At 41.9% G+C, this 19,255-nt stretch overlaps 1 protein-coding gene across 7 annotated transcripts in view; it reads right to left on the minus strand.

Annotated features, from left to right (window-relative positions):
* The window catches only part of Ltbp1 (latent transforming growth factor beta binding protein 1), a 390,073-nt gene that overhangs the window by 95,405 nt on the left and 275,413 nt on the right, over positions 1-19,255 (minus strand). For all 7 annotated transcript variants that reach the window (XM_057775307.1, XM_057775298.1, XM_057775281.1 and 4 more), the window contains 7 exons: positions 17,730-17,752; positions 14,525-14,624; positions 13,911-14,009; positions 6,735-6,860; positions 5,536-5,661; positions 4,197-4,319; positions 514-633 (listed from right to left, as the gene is read on the minus strand). In XM_057775307.1, the coding sequence (XP_057631290.1) occupies positions 514-633; positions 4,197-4,319; positions 5,536-5,661; positions 6,735-6,860; positions 13,911-14,009; positions 14,525-14,624; positions 17,730-17,752 (717 nt within the window). The remainder of the gene's footprint in view (positions 1-513; positions 634-4,196; positions 4,320-5,535; positions 5,662-6,734; positions 6,861-13,910; positions 14,010-14,524; positions 14,625-17,729; positions 17,753-19,255) is intronic.

The following is a 19,255-nucleotide window of genomic DNA, read 5'->3' on the forward strand; positions in this document are numbered from 1 at the left end:
AAAGGGAATTCTTTCCAAAGATTCATTTTTATTTTATTTTGTGCATTTAAGTGGTTGGCCTGCATATATGTGTGTCATGTATGTGCAGTGCCCTTAGGGATTGAACATCGGGATTTATACAAGCTAGGCAAGAGCTGTACCACTGAACTCCATGCCCAGTCACTTCTATTCTGAGAGAAATCTCGCTGTCTACCCCAGGCTAGCCTGTAACCTGCAATCCCTCTGCTTTAGACACCCAAGTAGCTGGGATTATGGACATACACTTCTCTGTCTGTTTTTAAACCTTTTGCTCTCCAACTTTCTTTTCTCGAATGTCTATCATGTTGTTTGACTTTATTTAAAAATCTTACTAGGGACAGCTTGGGTCAATCAGAACTATTTGTCCCTTTTGGAACTTTGTGTCCTCTGGGCCAACTCATTTTCTTACATTCTCCATGATTAAAAACTTTCTGGAGGATGACGTGAATTTCATATATTTCATTTTCCCCTCAATGGGAGTGTGGTGGTACCTACCAAGACATTGTCCGTTCCAGCCTCGAAAACCTTCCGTGCAGGGGATACACTGGTAAGAGCCTGGGGAATTCACACACTGTTCATCAGGACAAGTACTTGGCGTCAGACACTCATCAATATCTGAAAAATTAGGAAGTGAGGTTGTGAACGTTTTATCAGAAGGCCAAACAAACTCTGAATTTCATCACAGGAGTGAGAAAAAGTAATCTTGTATTTCAGGGAAGAAGATAACTGTGGGCGGTGGGGGGGGGATGCACTGGGTCAAGCAGTGAATATCCAACCGGAACACACATAGATATAGCAGGGTTGTATCTATATCCATTGGAAGGGTGGTCTTCTCCACCCTAGGAGGCAGTGGGGTCTCTGAGGCCACACTGTGGATCATATATTTCCAATGTTAGCACTGCTTGCCAGAGAGAAACAAGAACTGAGGAGGAGCGTGAGGAAGTCACCTGTCCACCTGGTAGAGGCGGTCTCCATAGATACAGAGTCTCTAGGGAACCCTTTACTTTGCTTTTAAAGATCAGAGGACATTCTGGGCTTGAGTCATTTCAAATCTTTCATTTTATATGAATTCCTTAGAGGCAGAAAAAGAATGAGGCTCAGAGAATGAATTCATCAGATACTTCAAAAATTTTCCAGGAAAGGTTATATGACCATCTATCAATATTCTCCACTAGCGATGCCATTTTTACCATCCGCTGCTAAGGGATGTTATTAATTATAATTCTTTTCAAATGAGAAGCCACTTTAGATATGGTTGGGACTTTGCCAGTGTGTGTGTGCACGTGTGTGTGTTTGTGTGCATGCATGCATGCGTGCACGCACCACAGCACACGTGGAGGTGAGAGGACAACCTGTGGGAATTGGTTCTCTCCTTCCACCACACGGGCCCTGTGGGCCTGAACTTGGCAGCAAACACCTTTACCCCCTTAGCCATCCTGTTAGCCCTAAGCATGCTGTCTTCTTTTCAGGATGCTAACAAAAAGAGAAAGAGGGGGTTCCAGTTTGAAATGGCGCCAGTCTGGGACCACTATCTCCAGCTAATAGAAGTCTATATTCCTAGAGGAGAATTTTGTATTTAGAGAAGTACAATTAACGTCTATTTCCCAATAGGAAAGCTATGAGGCAGAGGACCTCAAAACACATCTATGTAAACACACTTTAGGGATGCAAGCCAGAGCATGAAAGTAAACATAAACAGAATTGGCTCACTAATCAAATAACCACAGGTATTTTATGTCCTCCTTTAAGATACCTTTAAAACCACTTTGAGAGAGATACTTTTGTGAGAAGATGCTAAGACAGCTCAGGATCATGGTCACATCGGGTCATTGTTGCAACTCTTTATCCATCAGTGAAAAATTATTGCCGGTAAGCATGACACACGGGGATGCCTCTCTCTCTCTCTCTCTCTCTCTCTCTCTCTCTCTCTCTCTCTCTCTCCTTTTTTTCTGTCTCTATTTCTCCTTTTTTCCATTTTTGGTCCAAGGTTCTGGGACTTCTACAAAATTATGCTTGCCAGTTTCACTTTTAACATCACGTTCCCCTGGATGTGCGTCTTTTCCTTTTTACAATAGGAATCCAACGGCCAAACCAGAAACTGTCCTTCACCTGGCCCTGCACACAGCCGGATCTGGGTTGCACAGCCTAAGGCGGCACCTGTGGTTCTGTTGCTACACTTCCTGCTTGTCCGTCATCTCCAAATCTGGGGCCACCTGCCCTGTGACCTTTGAATGTGACAAAGTAAGAGCGAATGAGATAATGTCTGAAAATGACACTGGGCTCCTGGGAGACACAGCTCTTTTTGAGCAGCCTACTCTGTGACATCCAAGATAGGCTTCAGGGAGCCAGGGACCTGGGGACAGTTTGGTTCTGGTCCACCACAGAATTAGAAAACAGCCCCATTATTTGTCCTCTTTTTCATTTCAAGCCATTTTGAGGTGATAGGATGATGTACACTCAGGGAACTCCGGGGACACAGTGACACGCGTTAGATAACTCCCATAGATTATCCCTGAATACTCTATCGGCTATAAATGACAGGATTTTAAATTTTCTATACCATTCCTTTCTGTCATTTTTTACATATCCTCTCTCTGCTTTGGAACTGTACACAAAACACAGTTAGGTTTAGTGTTTGATTTCTTGGCATATGAATATTCATCAAATGAATTCATGGCCATATTTTAGCACTATTTGTGCCCCAGCCAATAACTATAGAGGCACCGAGAAGACTTCAGCAAGAAGAAAGAGTCGTGGAAGAAGGCTTAGAGAAACTTAAATCTGAAAAGTGGAAGATGGCAGGTGTCATACAGGCTACAGCCACACACATTTCTGTACATGGTGACCCTGCCAATTGATTCCATGGCTCTTCTGTTACAGGCAATGAACTAAAATTTACACTGGACAGTTAGGACAAATGACCGTTGTCGGTTGATCCCCATCCACACTCTTCTCTTCTTACCCTCTCTACTGCAGAGGGAGGGTTCCCTGGAAGAGGACAGTGGGGTCACTCTGGTGCTTGTCCAATGGCACCAGGCCATTGATCAGAGCACGGCTGTGCTCTGGTCCAAACTGATCAGACATCCAGGAACACACACCACTCCCACTTGTCTCTAGAATTAGAACCCAAGGGGCTGAGGCAAGAGGCCAACAGGACAGGCAGGTATGCGCTGCCAAGAAATGTCTAATTAGCTCTCGTTCCAGGCATAGGTCATCTGAGTGTGAAGGGAACCAACGTGCAGAAGCCAAGGGACAGCTGAGAGAAAACTGGCCCACTGAATCTGTCCCTCCCTAGCTCTAGAAGCTTGCCCACAGCAGACAAGCTGCAGAGCTTCAGACAGCTGCAGGCAACCAGACAGGGAGTGCCAAGACCCGACACCACCTCTAAGTCTAAAGCCTTAAAGCAGCAGGTCAGGGACCCTGTCTTCACTCTTGTGGGTCCATGCCAAGGCTGCAGCTGAAGTTACTTTCTTTCTCTGGGGAAAATAATTACCAAAAACAAAGCAAAAAAACCCTACAGAACTATGGAGGTTTCAAAAAGAACTGGTGTGAGGTGAATATCTGCATCAATAGAAATAGCAATTCGAACGTAATTCTGCGCATGCTATACACAGTTTCCAAAACATTTCGCTAATGAGCACAATGTCCGTAAATGGAATGAAGAAATGTTATCTAGCGTTGTTAGACCCTGACTCCAAATTGGTTGGACAGCTCTTCAAACCGTCTGTGAGAATGTTCCAGAATACACGGAGAAGAAGACAGTTAAGACAAAGGAATGCAACCAAATGGGAAGAGCGAAAATGAAAAATAAGCCCAGGTTACACCTGCACCATATTTACAGATGGGTGAGCAGCCAGACATTGTAATTAAGTCTGGCCTCGTGCCAGAATAATCAGCAATTAGCTGTGTTCTCAACTCCAAACACCAGGAAATACAGATAGCAGCATGAGAAATAATGAGAATATCAAGATAGAAAATAAGGCAGACAGAGCCATGGAAGTCAAGCAGAAGCTGTGGGCAGGGAAAGAGACTCTGAGCAGTGAGTAGGGACCTGGGCCTCATGGGGTCCCCGACAGAGTGGAGAACAGTAAGAACCACTGCAGCTGCCTGCCAGCCCGGATCTGGGCCCACGCCGCATCTCCCAGTCCTGTGACAGGCAGTCTCACGAGCACACCTACCCTCGCAGTGCCCCCGCCGCGTCACACGGTACCCACTGTCACAGTATTCGCACCGGAAGGCCCCGACGGTGTTGATGCAGCGACCCTCCCTACACACATCGAGCCTCAGACATTCATCCACATCTGTGTCAAAGACAAAAGATTGTCTGGGTTTAGTCATTTATTTTTACTTATGCTTTGTCTTTAGTGTATAACTAGCATACATACAAAGTAACAGATTTCTTTTATGGCCTTTACAAATACGCCTAGCTTTTGTTTTCATTTCTCCCCCTCCAACCTGCTCCTCCCCACTGCTCCTGCTGCTTCCCTGCCTACATCTTCCTTCTCCCAATGTTCCCTTTCTGCCTTGATGTCACACATTTTCTATACTCCCCAGCCCCCTTTCTTTGTGAGCCTCCATATCCCCCGTCACATGCTCCCTTCAGATTTCCTGGCCTCTGACCACACTCATAGCATACAAACACACACACACACACACACACACACACGCACAAAGCTGGGAGCTGTGTAGTTGTGTATAAAAGGGAACATGCAATGTTTAGTTTTGTGAGTCTAGGTTAACTCAATATTTTCCAGAAAATTTAATAATCTCACTTTTCATTAGAGTTGAAAAAACAATATATATGTGACAAATATATATATATGTATATATATATATATACATACATAAATAATCACATTTTCATTATCCGTTCATCTGATGATAGGTACCTAGGCTGGTTTCATATCTTGGGTACTGTAAATAGCACAGTAACGGGTGTAAGTGGGTATGTGTATCTGTGCAGGATATAGAGTCTTTGGGGTATATGTCAAATGTTAGGCCAGGATAGTAGGGTCTTCTGTTTGTAGGTTTTTCTGTTTTGGTTTGGTTTTTGCTTTATTTTGCTTTTTTGTTGTTGTTGTTGTTGTTGGTTTTTTTTGTTGTTTTTTTTTTTTTTTGAGAACTCTCCCTAATGATTTCCAAAGTGACTATACCCATTTTTATTTTGCAAAGATACCACTTTCTACCTCTCCTCGCTTGACTTGACTTAGATATGAAAAGGAAATGTCTGGTCTGTACAACCATCTTTTTCTTGTCTCCAGCACGCTCTCAAGCTGCACTGTTTGATTCACACAGTGGCAGTGGGGAACCCCAAAACAACCTCTTTTCATTGAACACCTTTGATACTCTTCCTTCCAAAGTGCTCGCCCCAGTACCAAGCAGACTGCTACACCATCACAGCAATTGTTTAATAAAAGAATGTTGGATTATTTGTATAAGCACTGAACTGGCCCACCCCCGCCTCACCCCCCCCCCATCACCCCCACCATCCAACATCAGGAAGAAGACTGTCATTACCTATGCAGCTAGTGCCCTCCTCACTGGCCATAAACCCTGCTGGGCAAATACACAGGAAACTTCCCTCTGTGTTCTCACAGCGACCCTGGGAGCAGAGGTGCTGGACCTGAGCACATTCATCAATGTCTGTTAACAAGAGCACAATGGGGAAGATTAGGGCTGTGTAGCAAAAACTCAGTTTTTCCCTGTTTTTTAAAACACCAAATACCAGCGCTACTCCCTTGGGATCAGAGAGATCTTTGTAAGCAACAAGAACAGCAGGGGAGAAATGACCTCCCTCTCCAAATACTCGAAGGAGTGTTAGTAGGGAATATGCATGTTTCAAAGGGTAAAACTTAAAACAAAACAATAAGAAAACCCCACAAAACATAACAGGAACATTTCAAAAAATATAAATTCCAGCTCAATAGAGAAGGCTATTATTCTGGCAGGCAGGGTCACCAAAGCACTGGAACTGACCTTCGTCAGGACCGTCAGGGACAATCTCACCTGCAATGCACTCAGGTGGGGCACGGTCATCTCTATTACCTTTCCTACTTAGGACTTTAGGTTCTAGAGGAAACCACACATGGCTGGTCCGTGAGAAAGGAAGCAGCTGTAAGTGTCTCTTTTACCTTCCCACATGAAAGACACACACGGTAAAGAAGTACTGGGTGCGTGTTCTTGTTGCTTTATTTAGTTTGTCCATGTCGTCAAACTTAGTAAATTTTCTTTTTAAAAGGACTTAAATTTAAAGTTGACCTACTATAATTATTTCCTAAATCCTATACCACCTCTGGAATAGCTCCCCTGGCCCCTGAAACATAAAGTTCCCTCACCTAGAAAACCATTCTTCATGCTAGCATGTAGAGGTTCTGAATTTAGAAACCCCTATGGGAAAGCAGATTTTGTATGTGAATGTGGATTCGGTACTGCAGCATGCATCAGCGTTGATCTGTTTGGGCTAAATGCACGATTGCCGGTAGCTGTTACTAAAATTCGTATTCTATTTACTTGTGTAAATCAGCCCACCTTTATGCAAATGTCCTATCTGTAGCAATGGAGTGGCATTGAACACAGAAGAAAGAGAAACCTGTCGTTTGGGCAAATTATTCCTTAATTCCATTTAAAAAAAAAGAAATAATAAAGTTTTCTCAAGAAGATTAAATGTAAGAAACATGATATTTCTGTTTCCCATTCAGTGACCACACATCTCTTACCAACGCATTTCCTCTGCTGCTCGCTGAACCTGTAGCCGTCATAGCATATGCAGGTGTACCTCACAGGCAGGTTGATGCAGTGGCCTGCCCCACAGATGTCTGGGTTCACTGTGCACTCGTTGATCTCTTTGAAAGAAACAAAACAGTGTGAAAAACACCACAGCAGGAGGCATTTCACTGTCCCCAGGTAACACGGCTTTGTGTCTCAGAAGCATCTGAGTGAAACACTGCAGGCACATGTCTAGAAGAACACATTGGGCTGTGAATCTAACTGGAAATCCACGAAACTAGCTTGTGCCTGATCAGCTTGTTCTGCCTAAGCAAATTGCTCATTGCCAGCGAATCAAGTTCAAAGATGAACTCAAGCAGGAACGTAGAGGGTTGTAAGGAAATCAATCCTTCACAAAGCAACTTTCTGCATGGCCTACCAAATAGATCCTCTCAATTCTATTTCTTCTTCTGCGAGGGAATTGAATCATCACACGCGAGGGAATTGAATCATCACACGCTCTATCCTAATGAGAGATGCATGAGAACGTTCTATTCCTTAGCAGTCCAAACGTGAGTTCCCCAGAAATGGTCAAGCCAAGCTGCTGTAAAATTTCACCTCTGCTACCCAGGAAGATTCCTACAGCTTCTATATGTATCTTCCAGTTTTAAGATGATCACACTTTGCATTAGCAAAGTAGAACCATCCTCCAAATCTGTTTCATCCTCCCTTGATTTCCTTCTGATGCTTGTGTGACATTTTCTGCTTCTAGTAAACCTGTACAATTAATACCGCTAAATCCTCACAACTCTCTCTCACACTTCACACACACCACACATACAAATACACCACACACACACACATAAGTACACTCACACACACACACCACACCACATACAAATACAGCACACACACACCACACATACAGAGAAATACACCACACACACATACAACACACCACACATACCACACCACACCATCACACCATAGTGGTGGAGATTTCTGGAAATGCGTAAAAATGAGCTTAATTACCCTAAGGATGAAGGATATAAAAACACCTTTCTGAGATGAATGTTCTACCTCAGACATTCTGTCTCCAACGAGCCTTGCTGGAAGGTATAATGGCAGAGAGTGGTAAGTATAGCCAATGGTTTTGATGGCTTGCAGTCAGATAAAGGTATATGCTTTGCTGTCATTTAGAATCCTGTAGCATGGGACAAGCTACTCAGCCATTTCTAGAGCATACTTTCTTACGAGTGCAAAATGGAAACAATCAGAGTTCCAGCTGATCCTAAAAAGAGCTAAGTAACACATGTAACTTAATGGGCAGCTCAAGAAGTTACCCATCATTGTGTTCCTACTGCTCACAGTGAAGTTATACGACAACCTGACAAGGATAGGGCTGGAGAGGAGGCTCTGCGGATAGGAGCACTGACTGCTCTTCCAGGGGAACCAGATTCGATTCTCAGCACCTACGGTCTGCAATACCCAGTTGTAGGAAATCTGACACCCTCTTCTGCCCTCGACACACACCAGGCACTCAAATGGCACACAGATATACATGCAGGAAAAACGCCTGTTGCGGGATATTTGTGAAGACAGAGTGGTAGGATTGGAGTCATAACAAGCTTAATGGGGAAGAGCAAGGCTGGAGATGTAGGCGGAATTTCTGGGGGTGGCGGGGGAGAAACAAAGAAGAGGAGGAATCTAGGTGCACAGGAGACATGAAGAGGAAACAGAAGGTGCAAGATAGAAGAGAAGCAATGTCACATAACAGGACGTAGATTAATATAAGTAGGTTAATTTAAGTTGTAAGAGCTAGTTAGGAACAAGGCTAAGCATTATGCTGAGCTTTCATAATTAATAATAAGATGTCTCTATGTCATTATTTGGGAGCTGATTAGTGGGATAGAGAAAGACTTGCTACAAACACCCACACATCTAAGATAATATAAATACGTCATTTCCATGTGCTATAAAACCCTGAAGGCAAAAGTTGATAACATTTTCCCTGTGTTATGTTCGCAAAATTTCAGGTCAAAATTGTGCTGTGTGACTATCAGAGTAAGAAAAAATAGAAGTAATACAACTCCAGCTATTGTTAATCCATTACAAGTAGATGTCTCCTTTGGAAATGATTGGCATTTAGAGCTCTTGGTTTTTAAATTACTGATATTAATATACACAGTATTTTTTCTGGTGATTCTCTTCAAACAGGGAAGGCCAAATTTGGAATAGTAAAATCAATTCATCATCATTAACATACTAGAACAGTGATTCAGAGCAAACTAAAAAGCTATAAAGTTAGGGTTTATGCGGAAGGTTTGATGGCTGCAGTACCTCCCAAGGCATCCCAGTTTCTTGATTAGCAAATATATATTTGTTATTTTTCAGGCATAATTATAGGTTGGAATTTTTACACACATGAATAAAAGTATTCAAAAGTACATGATTCTGGAACAGAACTCAATACATTCCAGCACCACAGTTCATCAATGTACTCCATCCAATTATTTCTCGTATGCTTGGCCTGCTGTGTCCTGTTAACCATCCGCATGAAAAATGGTTAATAATGCTGACTCGGTGGTTGTGCAAATGACACGAGCAACAGCAGTGGCCTTTCCTTTCAATCCGGCACATTAAGTTAGAGGAGAGGGCTGACTACACAGGTGAAGAATATTTGGGGAGTTTGAGATGATTATCTTCTAGCTCAAGCATGCAGAGATAGCCCAAAACATCAGCCTTGGCTGGTGGGGCACTAAACATGTATGGAACCGCCATGTTGACACCACTAGAGGATACTAGGAGATGCATTAAGGAAGGAGGGAGGGAAGAATGGAAGGAAGGAGGGAGAGAGGAGGGAGGGAGGAAAGGAGGGAGGAGCACTCCTACAACACACAATTTCTTCCATTGGTCATCCCATTTTTACAGTAATTAGCTGTTAGAACTTCCAATGTTTTGTCCTCAAAGATTGTGTCCATTCATTTGCTTAGCAAGATGCCACCCTCCTGGACAGAAAGACCCTCAATCACCTTCAAGACAGTCTGTCTGCTTTCAACTAACAACCAACAAAAAGTTAGTCAGAATAGGTGTTTTCTGAAAGCGAGCGTGACTCAGCTAGGATTGGCGTTCCATTTCTAGAATTCCAGCACTTGTGAGATGGTAATGGGAGAAGGGAAGGTTCAAAGTCAGCCTGAGCTACATGCTGAGACCCTACCCCAGAAAGCTAAGCACTGGGCATTTTAGCTTAGTACTTGCCTAGTATGAGCAAGGCCCTGGGTTTGGGTTTGATTTCCAGCATGCACACAATGAGTGTACATATCAGTGTGTGTGTCTGTCTGTCTGCCTGTACACACACACATGCAATCATGCAAATGTGTAGATGCATGTATGTTTTTAGCGTTTTAAATTATGTCTTCCTCATATTTCCCTCATTCCACGTTAGGTTTTTCATACACTTAAGAGTACATGCAGCACACAGAAAGGTGAGTTCTGAGGATACTGTCTTAATAGGAAAAGATTTCTGATGTTTCTGGGTTTAGCGGCAAAGACATAATGCTTTACATTTTCCTAAGAGTTGCTCACTGCAGGCGAGTGAACTCATTCCTTCACAACTTCACCCTCACAAGTTCAAGAATCTTATTCTACTCCTTTTTCCTAAATGCACTGAGGACTTGGGGGAAAAGAACCATGAGCAAAAGTCAGTGGAAAACCAAATCCTCGCTGCCTCTCACCAAGAAGACCAATAGCAGACTCAACAGCTCAGTGTGTTAATTTTCAAAAACTCAGTGGAAAAAGAAGCCTTGGGCTAGTTGTGAAAACCAGTGTGCTGATCCTCAGAAATCTTTTCCTGAGGTCATTCATCATGGGATTATTCAAAGGGATGGAAGAACAGAGGATCCAATGCACAGACAATGGAGCTGGAAAAGCAAAAGGTGAAGGTTTTATACTTAAATAGCCAGCTCATTTCTCATCAGCATAGTTTTTTGAGACTGTAATAGCAGCAGGAATATGTTTTGGGGACAAATATTTTCAAAGGGGTCAACTCTGAGTTCTGGAAAAATCAGACTAGCAAATAGTTTTTAAAACACTCTGGCCATGGTCACTATGGAGGTTTCCACAAGGCAGTTGTGGGGTAAGACAAGCAATTCCTGGCTGGTTCACATGGGCAATGGAGACAGTACAGGAAGAGCGGGAGCAAGACACCAAGATTAACTCATGGAAAGGTTTATTAAAATGCCCTGGCTTCCCAACTGCCCCAGGAGGAGCAGACATTGTCCCAAAACAATTGAAACAGATGTTTCCACTTTGTAAATATTTGCTAGAGAAATAAAGGTTTGATTTTTCCCAACGTCTCCTTCAGCTATTATGACACTGTGCGAAATCAAGAATTTATATGCTGAAATGCCTGATTGATTTGGAAACGGTAGGCCAATAACGTCGCAAGCCACCAAATCGGCTGTTCAGAGCAGAAACCAATGCTTCCCGCAAATACTCTGTTCCTTGTAAAATTGCTCCATGTTCAAGGATGTGTGGTTAGATCCAAAAAGGCTCCTTTCCAATCTGACAATCACAGAGATATCATCACCGGGCAATGTGGAACTGATTGTGTTAACTTTAGAATCTTACATTAGCCCCTCCCTTCCTTCAACTATGGTAGAGAAGAGTGGTAGGACCTGACATGGATTGTGCCTAGACTTCCGAGGAGAAAAAGTATACGACATTCCTGTGATAGATGATGTGAGGGTTCCTTAATTCCATGTCTTTGGTCATCTCATTAACCACTAGAAAAGCTTACGTCTAGATGGAAAGGAAATTTGGCAGGAGACGGCATTCTCATACTGTTGGATCTCGTGCTACGTAACAGCTCTGAAGATGCAAATACATCAATTAGAAGCCTCTCTATTTATAATTTTCTCCCTAAGGAAGAAATTCTTCCAAAAAGTTATTTTGCTAGAGGAAACGGAAACACTTAGAACTGTTCCACAAAAAGGAAAAAAAAAATCAGGGTTTCTTGTTTCCTGGAAGGAAATACTTGTGCTTCAGACATCTGATAGCAGATGTCAGCTCTGAATATCTGCCAGACTAAATTGAGCTGTCTTCTGACGACTTCGTATAGCAGCTACATCCGTTTCTCTTCCAATCAGCTGAAGCCCAGAAACTCCCACTTGTTATTGCTCACATGTTTGCATTTAAGTGATGAAAGCGAGACCATTAAGGTCAGAGAGATGGCTCAGCGGTTAATTGCACATACTGCTCTTCCAGAGCCACCCAGGTCGGGCAACTGACAACCACCTGCTCCAGGACTTCTGTGGACTCGGCAGACTCTGCGCTCATTCATGCACAGAACCTGCCCCCAACTACTATACATATGTGTATGTATATGTATTCATAATTGAAAATAAAATAAATATTTGAAAAAAAGGCATTCAGGATCATTTCTATAGTTCCATTTAATGATGAAACTGCATCTATCTAGCTGAAATGTCATTAACTTTTGTGAAACTAATGTAAAGAGGTTTGTCTACCGATGCCAGAGATGCCAATTCAGAACTATTTACCTTCACATTGGGAAATGGAAATTCAATAATTACTCAGAAAAATCTGGGAATTATATTGTCACCTTGTATTTTATAACAGAGAGGTAAATAATTAAAAGGTTTTTGCTCCCCCAAATAGTATATTACATGCTTATATGTCTTTAAATGAGCAGGGCAGGTGTACATATACATGGGCTCAATATTAAATAATAATTTCAACCATGCCCATTTAAAAAGCATTATCATTTTTGTCTTTCTATCAACATGTCTATCTATCAGCACATCTATCAATCAATCAATCTATCATCTTATAATCTGTTATCTGTATATCTCTCTATCTATTTCTCTCTTTCACACACACACACACACACACACACACACACACACACACAAACTGGAGCCCAGCCCTCCTCCATCTTGCAGTCTCTCTCCGTGAACAGAGTTTATAAGTTCATATGTGATCTTGTCATGCTCATTTTCTCTCCCTCCCCGTTTGTAGCCCCAGGATAACAGTGCCCGCCTCTGTGTGCCTTGGCATGAAGGTGAGGCGAGGCTAGGTCATGCGGCATGAAAGTTGCCCACCATCACTGGAAATCCTCAAGCGTCAGCAACTCCCCGTTTTCCCTGTGGCACTGACGGCCCTCTCTCCCTTCTGGACTCCATCACGATGTTATGGTGCCATCTTCTCCCGATGGTCTCCACTTCCGAGTCTCACCATGGCTGCCTATGTCTAAGGACCTGTACCTCTTTAACAGGGAATTTCATATCAGTCCACCTTCCTACAAACCTCTTCTTTTTTAAGTTGTAATGGCTTCCTTATGGAGCTCCAAAAGTATTTAGAATTGCTCACATTTCTATAGCACTTCACTTGGTATTAACAACAAATTCCAAGAGGAGATGCCATAGAGTCACCAGGGAGGACCAGGGCTTTGGGTACAAGTGTGTCTTGATTCTATCACTGAGATAGTTGGAAGTTTGTGGTTGAGTCCATGGCTTGCCACTCTCTTCTTTGTCAGTTAGCATTTTATTCTCTACAATTGGATGTTTGGGTTACTTTCTCTTTTCTTTATTATAGATCATGTTGAAATCTTCTATTTATGCTTCTCGGTGTTTCTTATGGATAATCCTACTACATTTTCCCACTATCCTATTATTAAGAACATTATCATTTTAGATTTTTCTCATCTGTTTCAAAAACAATACATTGCTGGAGGATTTTTAAAATAAGGATTGAAATATGTTTGCTATAAGAATTTTTAAAATATACCAAAGCATATGTAAGAGCATAAATATCACCCATAACCCTGTTCCTTATCACTGGTAAACACGGATGCATTTCTTTGGTCTCCTTTTCCATATTTGTAGATGTTTAAAAATAAAATTGGCATAATGACACTGTATCCTACTTTTCCTAATAAGTATTATTACATAAATATTTCTTTAAAACCTTAGTCTTTAAAAACATTAATAGCTGTATAATACGCTATCACATATGTACCCTGATTTATTTATGCACACTCATTTCCAACATATCAGCAGTTATAACTAACCTAGTGGTGATCAATCCCATGCATTTGATATTGCATTTAAGTGTGGTCCACACATGTATTTTCATAGGATGTAGAATACAGCAAAAACTCCACTGACCTGTTACTTGAGTAGGAGCAATCACTTGGCTGGCACTAGATGTGGAAGCTTCAGGAGCCACTTCTACAGGCACAGGGGGTGATGTCTTCTCAATCACTACTGCAGGAAGAAAGGGGAGGTAAGAAAACTGAGCCTTGTTATGTACACTGACATCCTTGGAGAAAGTGGAAGGATAACTTACTCCAAATAAAATGGTTGCTCTGTTCAAGAACTAATAATGATCCTGAAAGCTCATGGAATTAAGTCATACTTCTGGTTGGACTATTTAGTTTAAAAAAAAAAAAACTGAGAAAAATTCAGAATTCGAAAAACATGACCATTGGATAAACAGAAAGTTCGAATCTTTGCACAATGTATACTGGTCCTGACCACTGAAGCTAGTGAGAGGCTGAACGATCTGTCTACGCTACATATGTTACTCTTCTCACACTAGCATTGCTCCAGGGTAGGACGGTACCACATTGTACATGTTATTGTAGGAAATTAGGCATTTCCCAATGAAATTCAATGATACAGTCTGGTGACTCATTAAACACAAAGACACATGCACCAAAAATTCCAACGATTTTTTTTTCAGAATATCCTTATAAACAAGACGTATCAGCACAGGTTACCTGGAAACTGTGGGTGCAGATGAATAGTTGAAATGCCTGGGGAGAGCTGGGGTTGTCCAGGCTCAAGTCTGGTTTTTTCTTGATCCAGTGAAGGTATTTCCTGGATGGTGTTTTTTTGCAGAGAAAGAAGAGATGGAGACATAAAGTAGCAATTTACTTTTATTTTCTCATGTAGTGTTATTGATTTAATTAATTATATTTTCAGAAAGGTAAAAATATCATAGGATCGGATACACACCTATGTATGAGACTTTAAAAAATTGTGCTGTTAGAAAGTTAAATTCTTATTTTAGCGGCTGTGCTATCTAAACATATGCTCCCATCCATTTCCTTGGACTTCAAGTCAAACTTTGAAAGCAATGACCTTGGCCCAGAGTTCCACATTCGATCTCCAACTGGGCCAATACTAACCCTAGTTGGGCACTAAACATCCATTCTATTCACAGGTGCCTCTGCCCCACAGCCACACTTTGTAGATGGAATGAATGATGGATGTAGCAACTTGAGTCATAAAGAACAATCTACTAATTTTCAGTACGGTAAGCCAGGCAGTCACTGTGACCTTCTTTAGCTCCATACCTAATAAGGTAACATCTCCCTGCTCTCTTTCAGCAGAGGACCTGAAGCTTCCCAACTCAAGCAGAAAAGAAATAAAAAATCCAACCATCATCACAGCTTAGCTTTCAGCTATAGCTCTGTAGGCGCTCATGCCAATGGGACAGGGAGTCAAGTTAAGTAAGGTTTTGCCCTTTGCTCATACCAGCATGGGGCTAGGGAGCTCACAATACCTCATTAAATGCATTCATCAAGTTACTTCCTCACTGTTACCCAACATCATTCCTTTCTGGCTTATGCAGAGAGCCTGCTTCCTGACCTCAGTTTCACCCTTGACCTATCTCCTCACTTTAGTACTCCCTTTCATGCCTCCACAGTTGATACCCCCACAGTCGATTTCGTCAAAACCCAGTTTACTAAGTATGGATTCCCGCGGAGGGACTTTGGACGGACATGCTACAAATCCCTCGTACTCCCATTCCCGGCCCCTCCCCCACGAAATCAGCCAGCCTCCGCTGCTAACTTCATCTTTCCGTCAATGCTAATCGTTAATCCATCCCATCCAGATGTAGTCCCTCTTTAGGGTTTCCTCTTTCATTCCGCACCCCTAAACCTGCCCACGTTCAGCATTCTTTGTGGAGATCCACCCTTTTCTTATCCTTAGTCTCCAGTGCTGTCCTCTGGACTCGTTTCTCGGGCTCAGTTTACTGTATTATCTAATCGGCCTCTGAAACTACCAGTTGCTCTACTTTAGGTAATCCTACCGCACGTCTGTCAGGGAAACACTGACCGCTCATTAAGATTCCCCAACAGACCCTCCTCTCTGTATGGGGGCAGACTGACTTCCTGTTACTTGTGAGAGACACCTCCCTCAGCCCCTGAGTCTTCTCCCCCGTAGCCCATGGCATATGGTAACAAAGAGCAGCCCACAATTCAGCATTAACTCCTGAATCTCCCCATCCACCTTAGGTGTCGCCTTCCTAATCAATCCCACCTCTCACTTAATAGGCAGGGACTCAGTTCTCTAGCGGCGTCCCTACTGTGTAGTTAGTATTTCCAGCCCATCAAAGCAGGACCAGGTTCCCTTTCTAACCCTAATTTTTGCTGCTGTCAATTAAACCTTCACACATAAATGCCTCTCCCTTGGACCAACCTCCTTTCCCCACATCTGTCTTAAAGAGCATGAGACCTTTGTAAAGTATCAGTCCTAAACAGATCCTGATCTCATTCCCCTTCCAAACTGCCCCCTTTTAAATTAAAATGTATAGTCTTAACTGTACAAGGAACATGGCCAAATGAAGTTGAGACTATATAAGAAAATGTTCAACATCTCTTTCTGATTCATTCTCCCATTCCTCTCTCTCTCTCTCTCTCTCTCTCTCTCTCTCTCTCTCTCTCTCTCTCTCTCTCTCTCTCGGTGTGTGTGTGTGTGTGCATGCGTGTCTACAATGTATCTTCACCTATGCGTGCATGTAGGGGCCAGAGGTTGACATCAGGTCTTTTTCTTGCTCACCCTCCACCTTATCCTTTGAGATGGTATCTTTTCTTTCCTATTCTCAATTACAGTTGCAATAAACTATGCCATAAAAAAGAGAAGAACAAAGCTTAGTTATGACGGGTTTGTTTGTTTAGGCAGCTGACTGGCATACTTACAAGCTCAGTGAGTTTCTTTTCCCCCTTGGATCATTCAGAGCTAAACTCAAAATCAACAAAATTGCAAGCTATGTACATCACCCATCATTCAAGATGCTAACGGAGCCACAGCTGTGCAAGTCAAGTATGCAGATCTGGTGCAGTTCTTTCAGGCTCAATATCCCCTGGCCTCTCCCAATATAAGTGTTATCAGCTACACAAAATAATTGAAACACTACACTATTTAAAATAGTTTATTTTTATATTCCTCCCCCATAAGAGTTTTAATGCCTAATATATTCTTGGCAACTGGATGAATGATACATAAATGGAAAAATTAATGATTACATAATTTTTATATTATCAAATAAGATTAAAACCAGGAGAAGGGACAAAGAAGATGCAACATTGCACAATAGGACATCAGTTCAGGAAATGGTCACATTTCCTGCCATCAAGTCTCAATATCCCTACTCCCATCTCATGCTCCTAAACCCAAAACTGATGAAATTTTCTCTAAAACTTCGAAGAAACAACATTTAAGTATTTTTATTGTGGCTTTCAAGGGTAAGTGCTGTTTTTAATCTAATTTGACCTAATTTGATCCAAATGATTGTGTTGAACTTTAGTTGCATTAATTAGTGTCTCACTTAATTTTATAAGTATACTGAGAACACAAAAGAGCCCTTCTTCCCACAGTCAGTCCGGGCAACTAGTTGACCCCATGAACTCTGCTCGTCCTTTTCTTCTCTCCAGAATTTAGCATCTGTGGCAAGAGATGGTGTTCCCCATCCAACCCCAGCAACCTGTTAGCCATCACTTTCTGAGTGTTGAGAATGGCAACACCCATTTAGAAAGTCCTGTCATACAAATTCTTGTATTAATGAATGTGTTTCCTTACAGTAAATGTTCTATAATATGAACGTACTAAATTTTTTTTTAAAAAATCCCATACATATCCCAAAAAAGTGTCTTGGAGTCAAAAAGGGAGAAGACTTAAAAACAATGAATGAATTACCTTCTCAGGAGGTGCTGTTATCACTAGAACCAGAAAAGAGAGATGGGAATTAGCACAGCCAAGCACAATCCACTCATCATATTTCAATTTCCAAAAGGCATTAGAAAGCCATTAACTCCCCCAAACAATTACAAAGCAAATTAAGTCAAAAGTGGAATTCCCGTCATCTGCCACTTGCGAGAACTTTACACATGAGTGGCAAAGCACGCCTTGTGCTATTTCATTGTTCAATTATCAAAGTTCAGAGAGCAAAGGCTCAAAGTCTTTCATTCAAAATTAAGAAAATTAACCTCAATTTTAAAGAAAACAGTTTCTGAAACATTACTTAATGCTTAATCTTGAGTTTGGGGAACTTCCCATGTCTTAGAAAACAATTGTCTCCAATGTTCAGAAATCCATCTGAGGTCAGTGTTAGAAGAGAATATTTTTTCGTTAAGACATGAAAATGGGCACTGCATTTTTTTTTATATAAACCAGTTTTTCATGAAGCCTTCTGATTATTTTCATGCAGACATGCTAACTAAACCAAACAAAAGCCAGACCTCATAAGCCAATAAGAGACAATTACAAATTAGCATCAATATAATTAGCAACTTAAGTATTACACAATCAGTCCGCTGTTGTGCTGGGGTGATGTCTTTGTATTTTGGATTTCATTAAGCAATTCTTAGTACTAGTCCTCAACTTTGCTTATTACTTGGAATTTTCTGAGTCAGTATGTCTCCTTAACCATTAGCAAAGAGGTCGGATGCATTAATTCCAAGAAACACTGAGGCTACCAGATAAATTAAAGCCACTGCTCTGTCAAGGCGAGGAAGCTAACTGACTTTCAATTCTATGAAACCCATTGTTAAGAAATTCTAAAGGTAGAACCCCACTTGTGCCCATCTCCTTCTTCTAAACAAAAGATGAACAACCTAGGTCAGTGGTTCTCGTCCTTCCTAATGCTGTGACCCTTCAATACAGCATCTTGTGTTGTGCTGACCCCCACCATAAAAATACCATTATTGCTACTTCATAACTGTAATTTTGCTACTGTTATGAATCATAATATAAATATCTGACAGGCAAGATGCTCTTCCGTGACCCCTGTGAAGGGGTAGTTCGACCCCCGAAGGGGTCTTGACCCAAAGGTCAAGAACCACTGACCTAGGTGACCAGAGACAACACTAGGTGAGGTCTTTCCTGTTCTGCCCACCCGAGGAAGAATTACAGAATAGTGAATGAAAGAGTAGAAAGAAATGGGCCAGAAGGCACCAGGCTCAGAGCCCAGCAAGAGTTCTGCTACCAGGGAAGAAGGTTATGCCAAATTCCCAAAGGACCCACAATGGGCACCCCAAATCCTTACCTAAGTGTCAATGGCAAAAGCCAAGAGCTTTTTTATTTTTTTAGAGCAAATACCTACATCCCCTGTTTCTTTTTCCAGGAGCGAGCCTTTTCTGTGGTGATCACAATAGTCAGAATATTGGAAATACTGCTTCATCCACTAAGGATGGATAGAGATTGTCCAAACTAAAGATCTTTAG

This window comes from Chionomys nivalis, chromosome 1 (genome assembly GCF_950005125.1).
Source record: "Chionomys nivalis chromosome 1, mChiNiv1.1, whole genome shotgun sequence".
Classification (NCBI taxonomy): Eukaryota; Metazoa; Chordata; class Mammalia; order Rodentia; family Cricetidae; genus Chionomys; species Chionomys nivalis.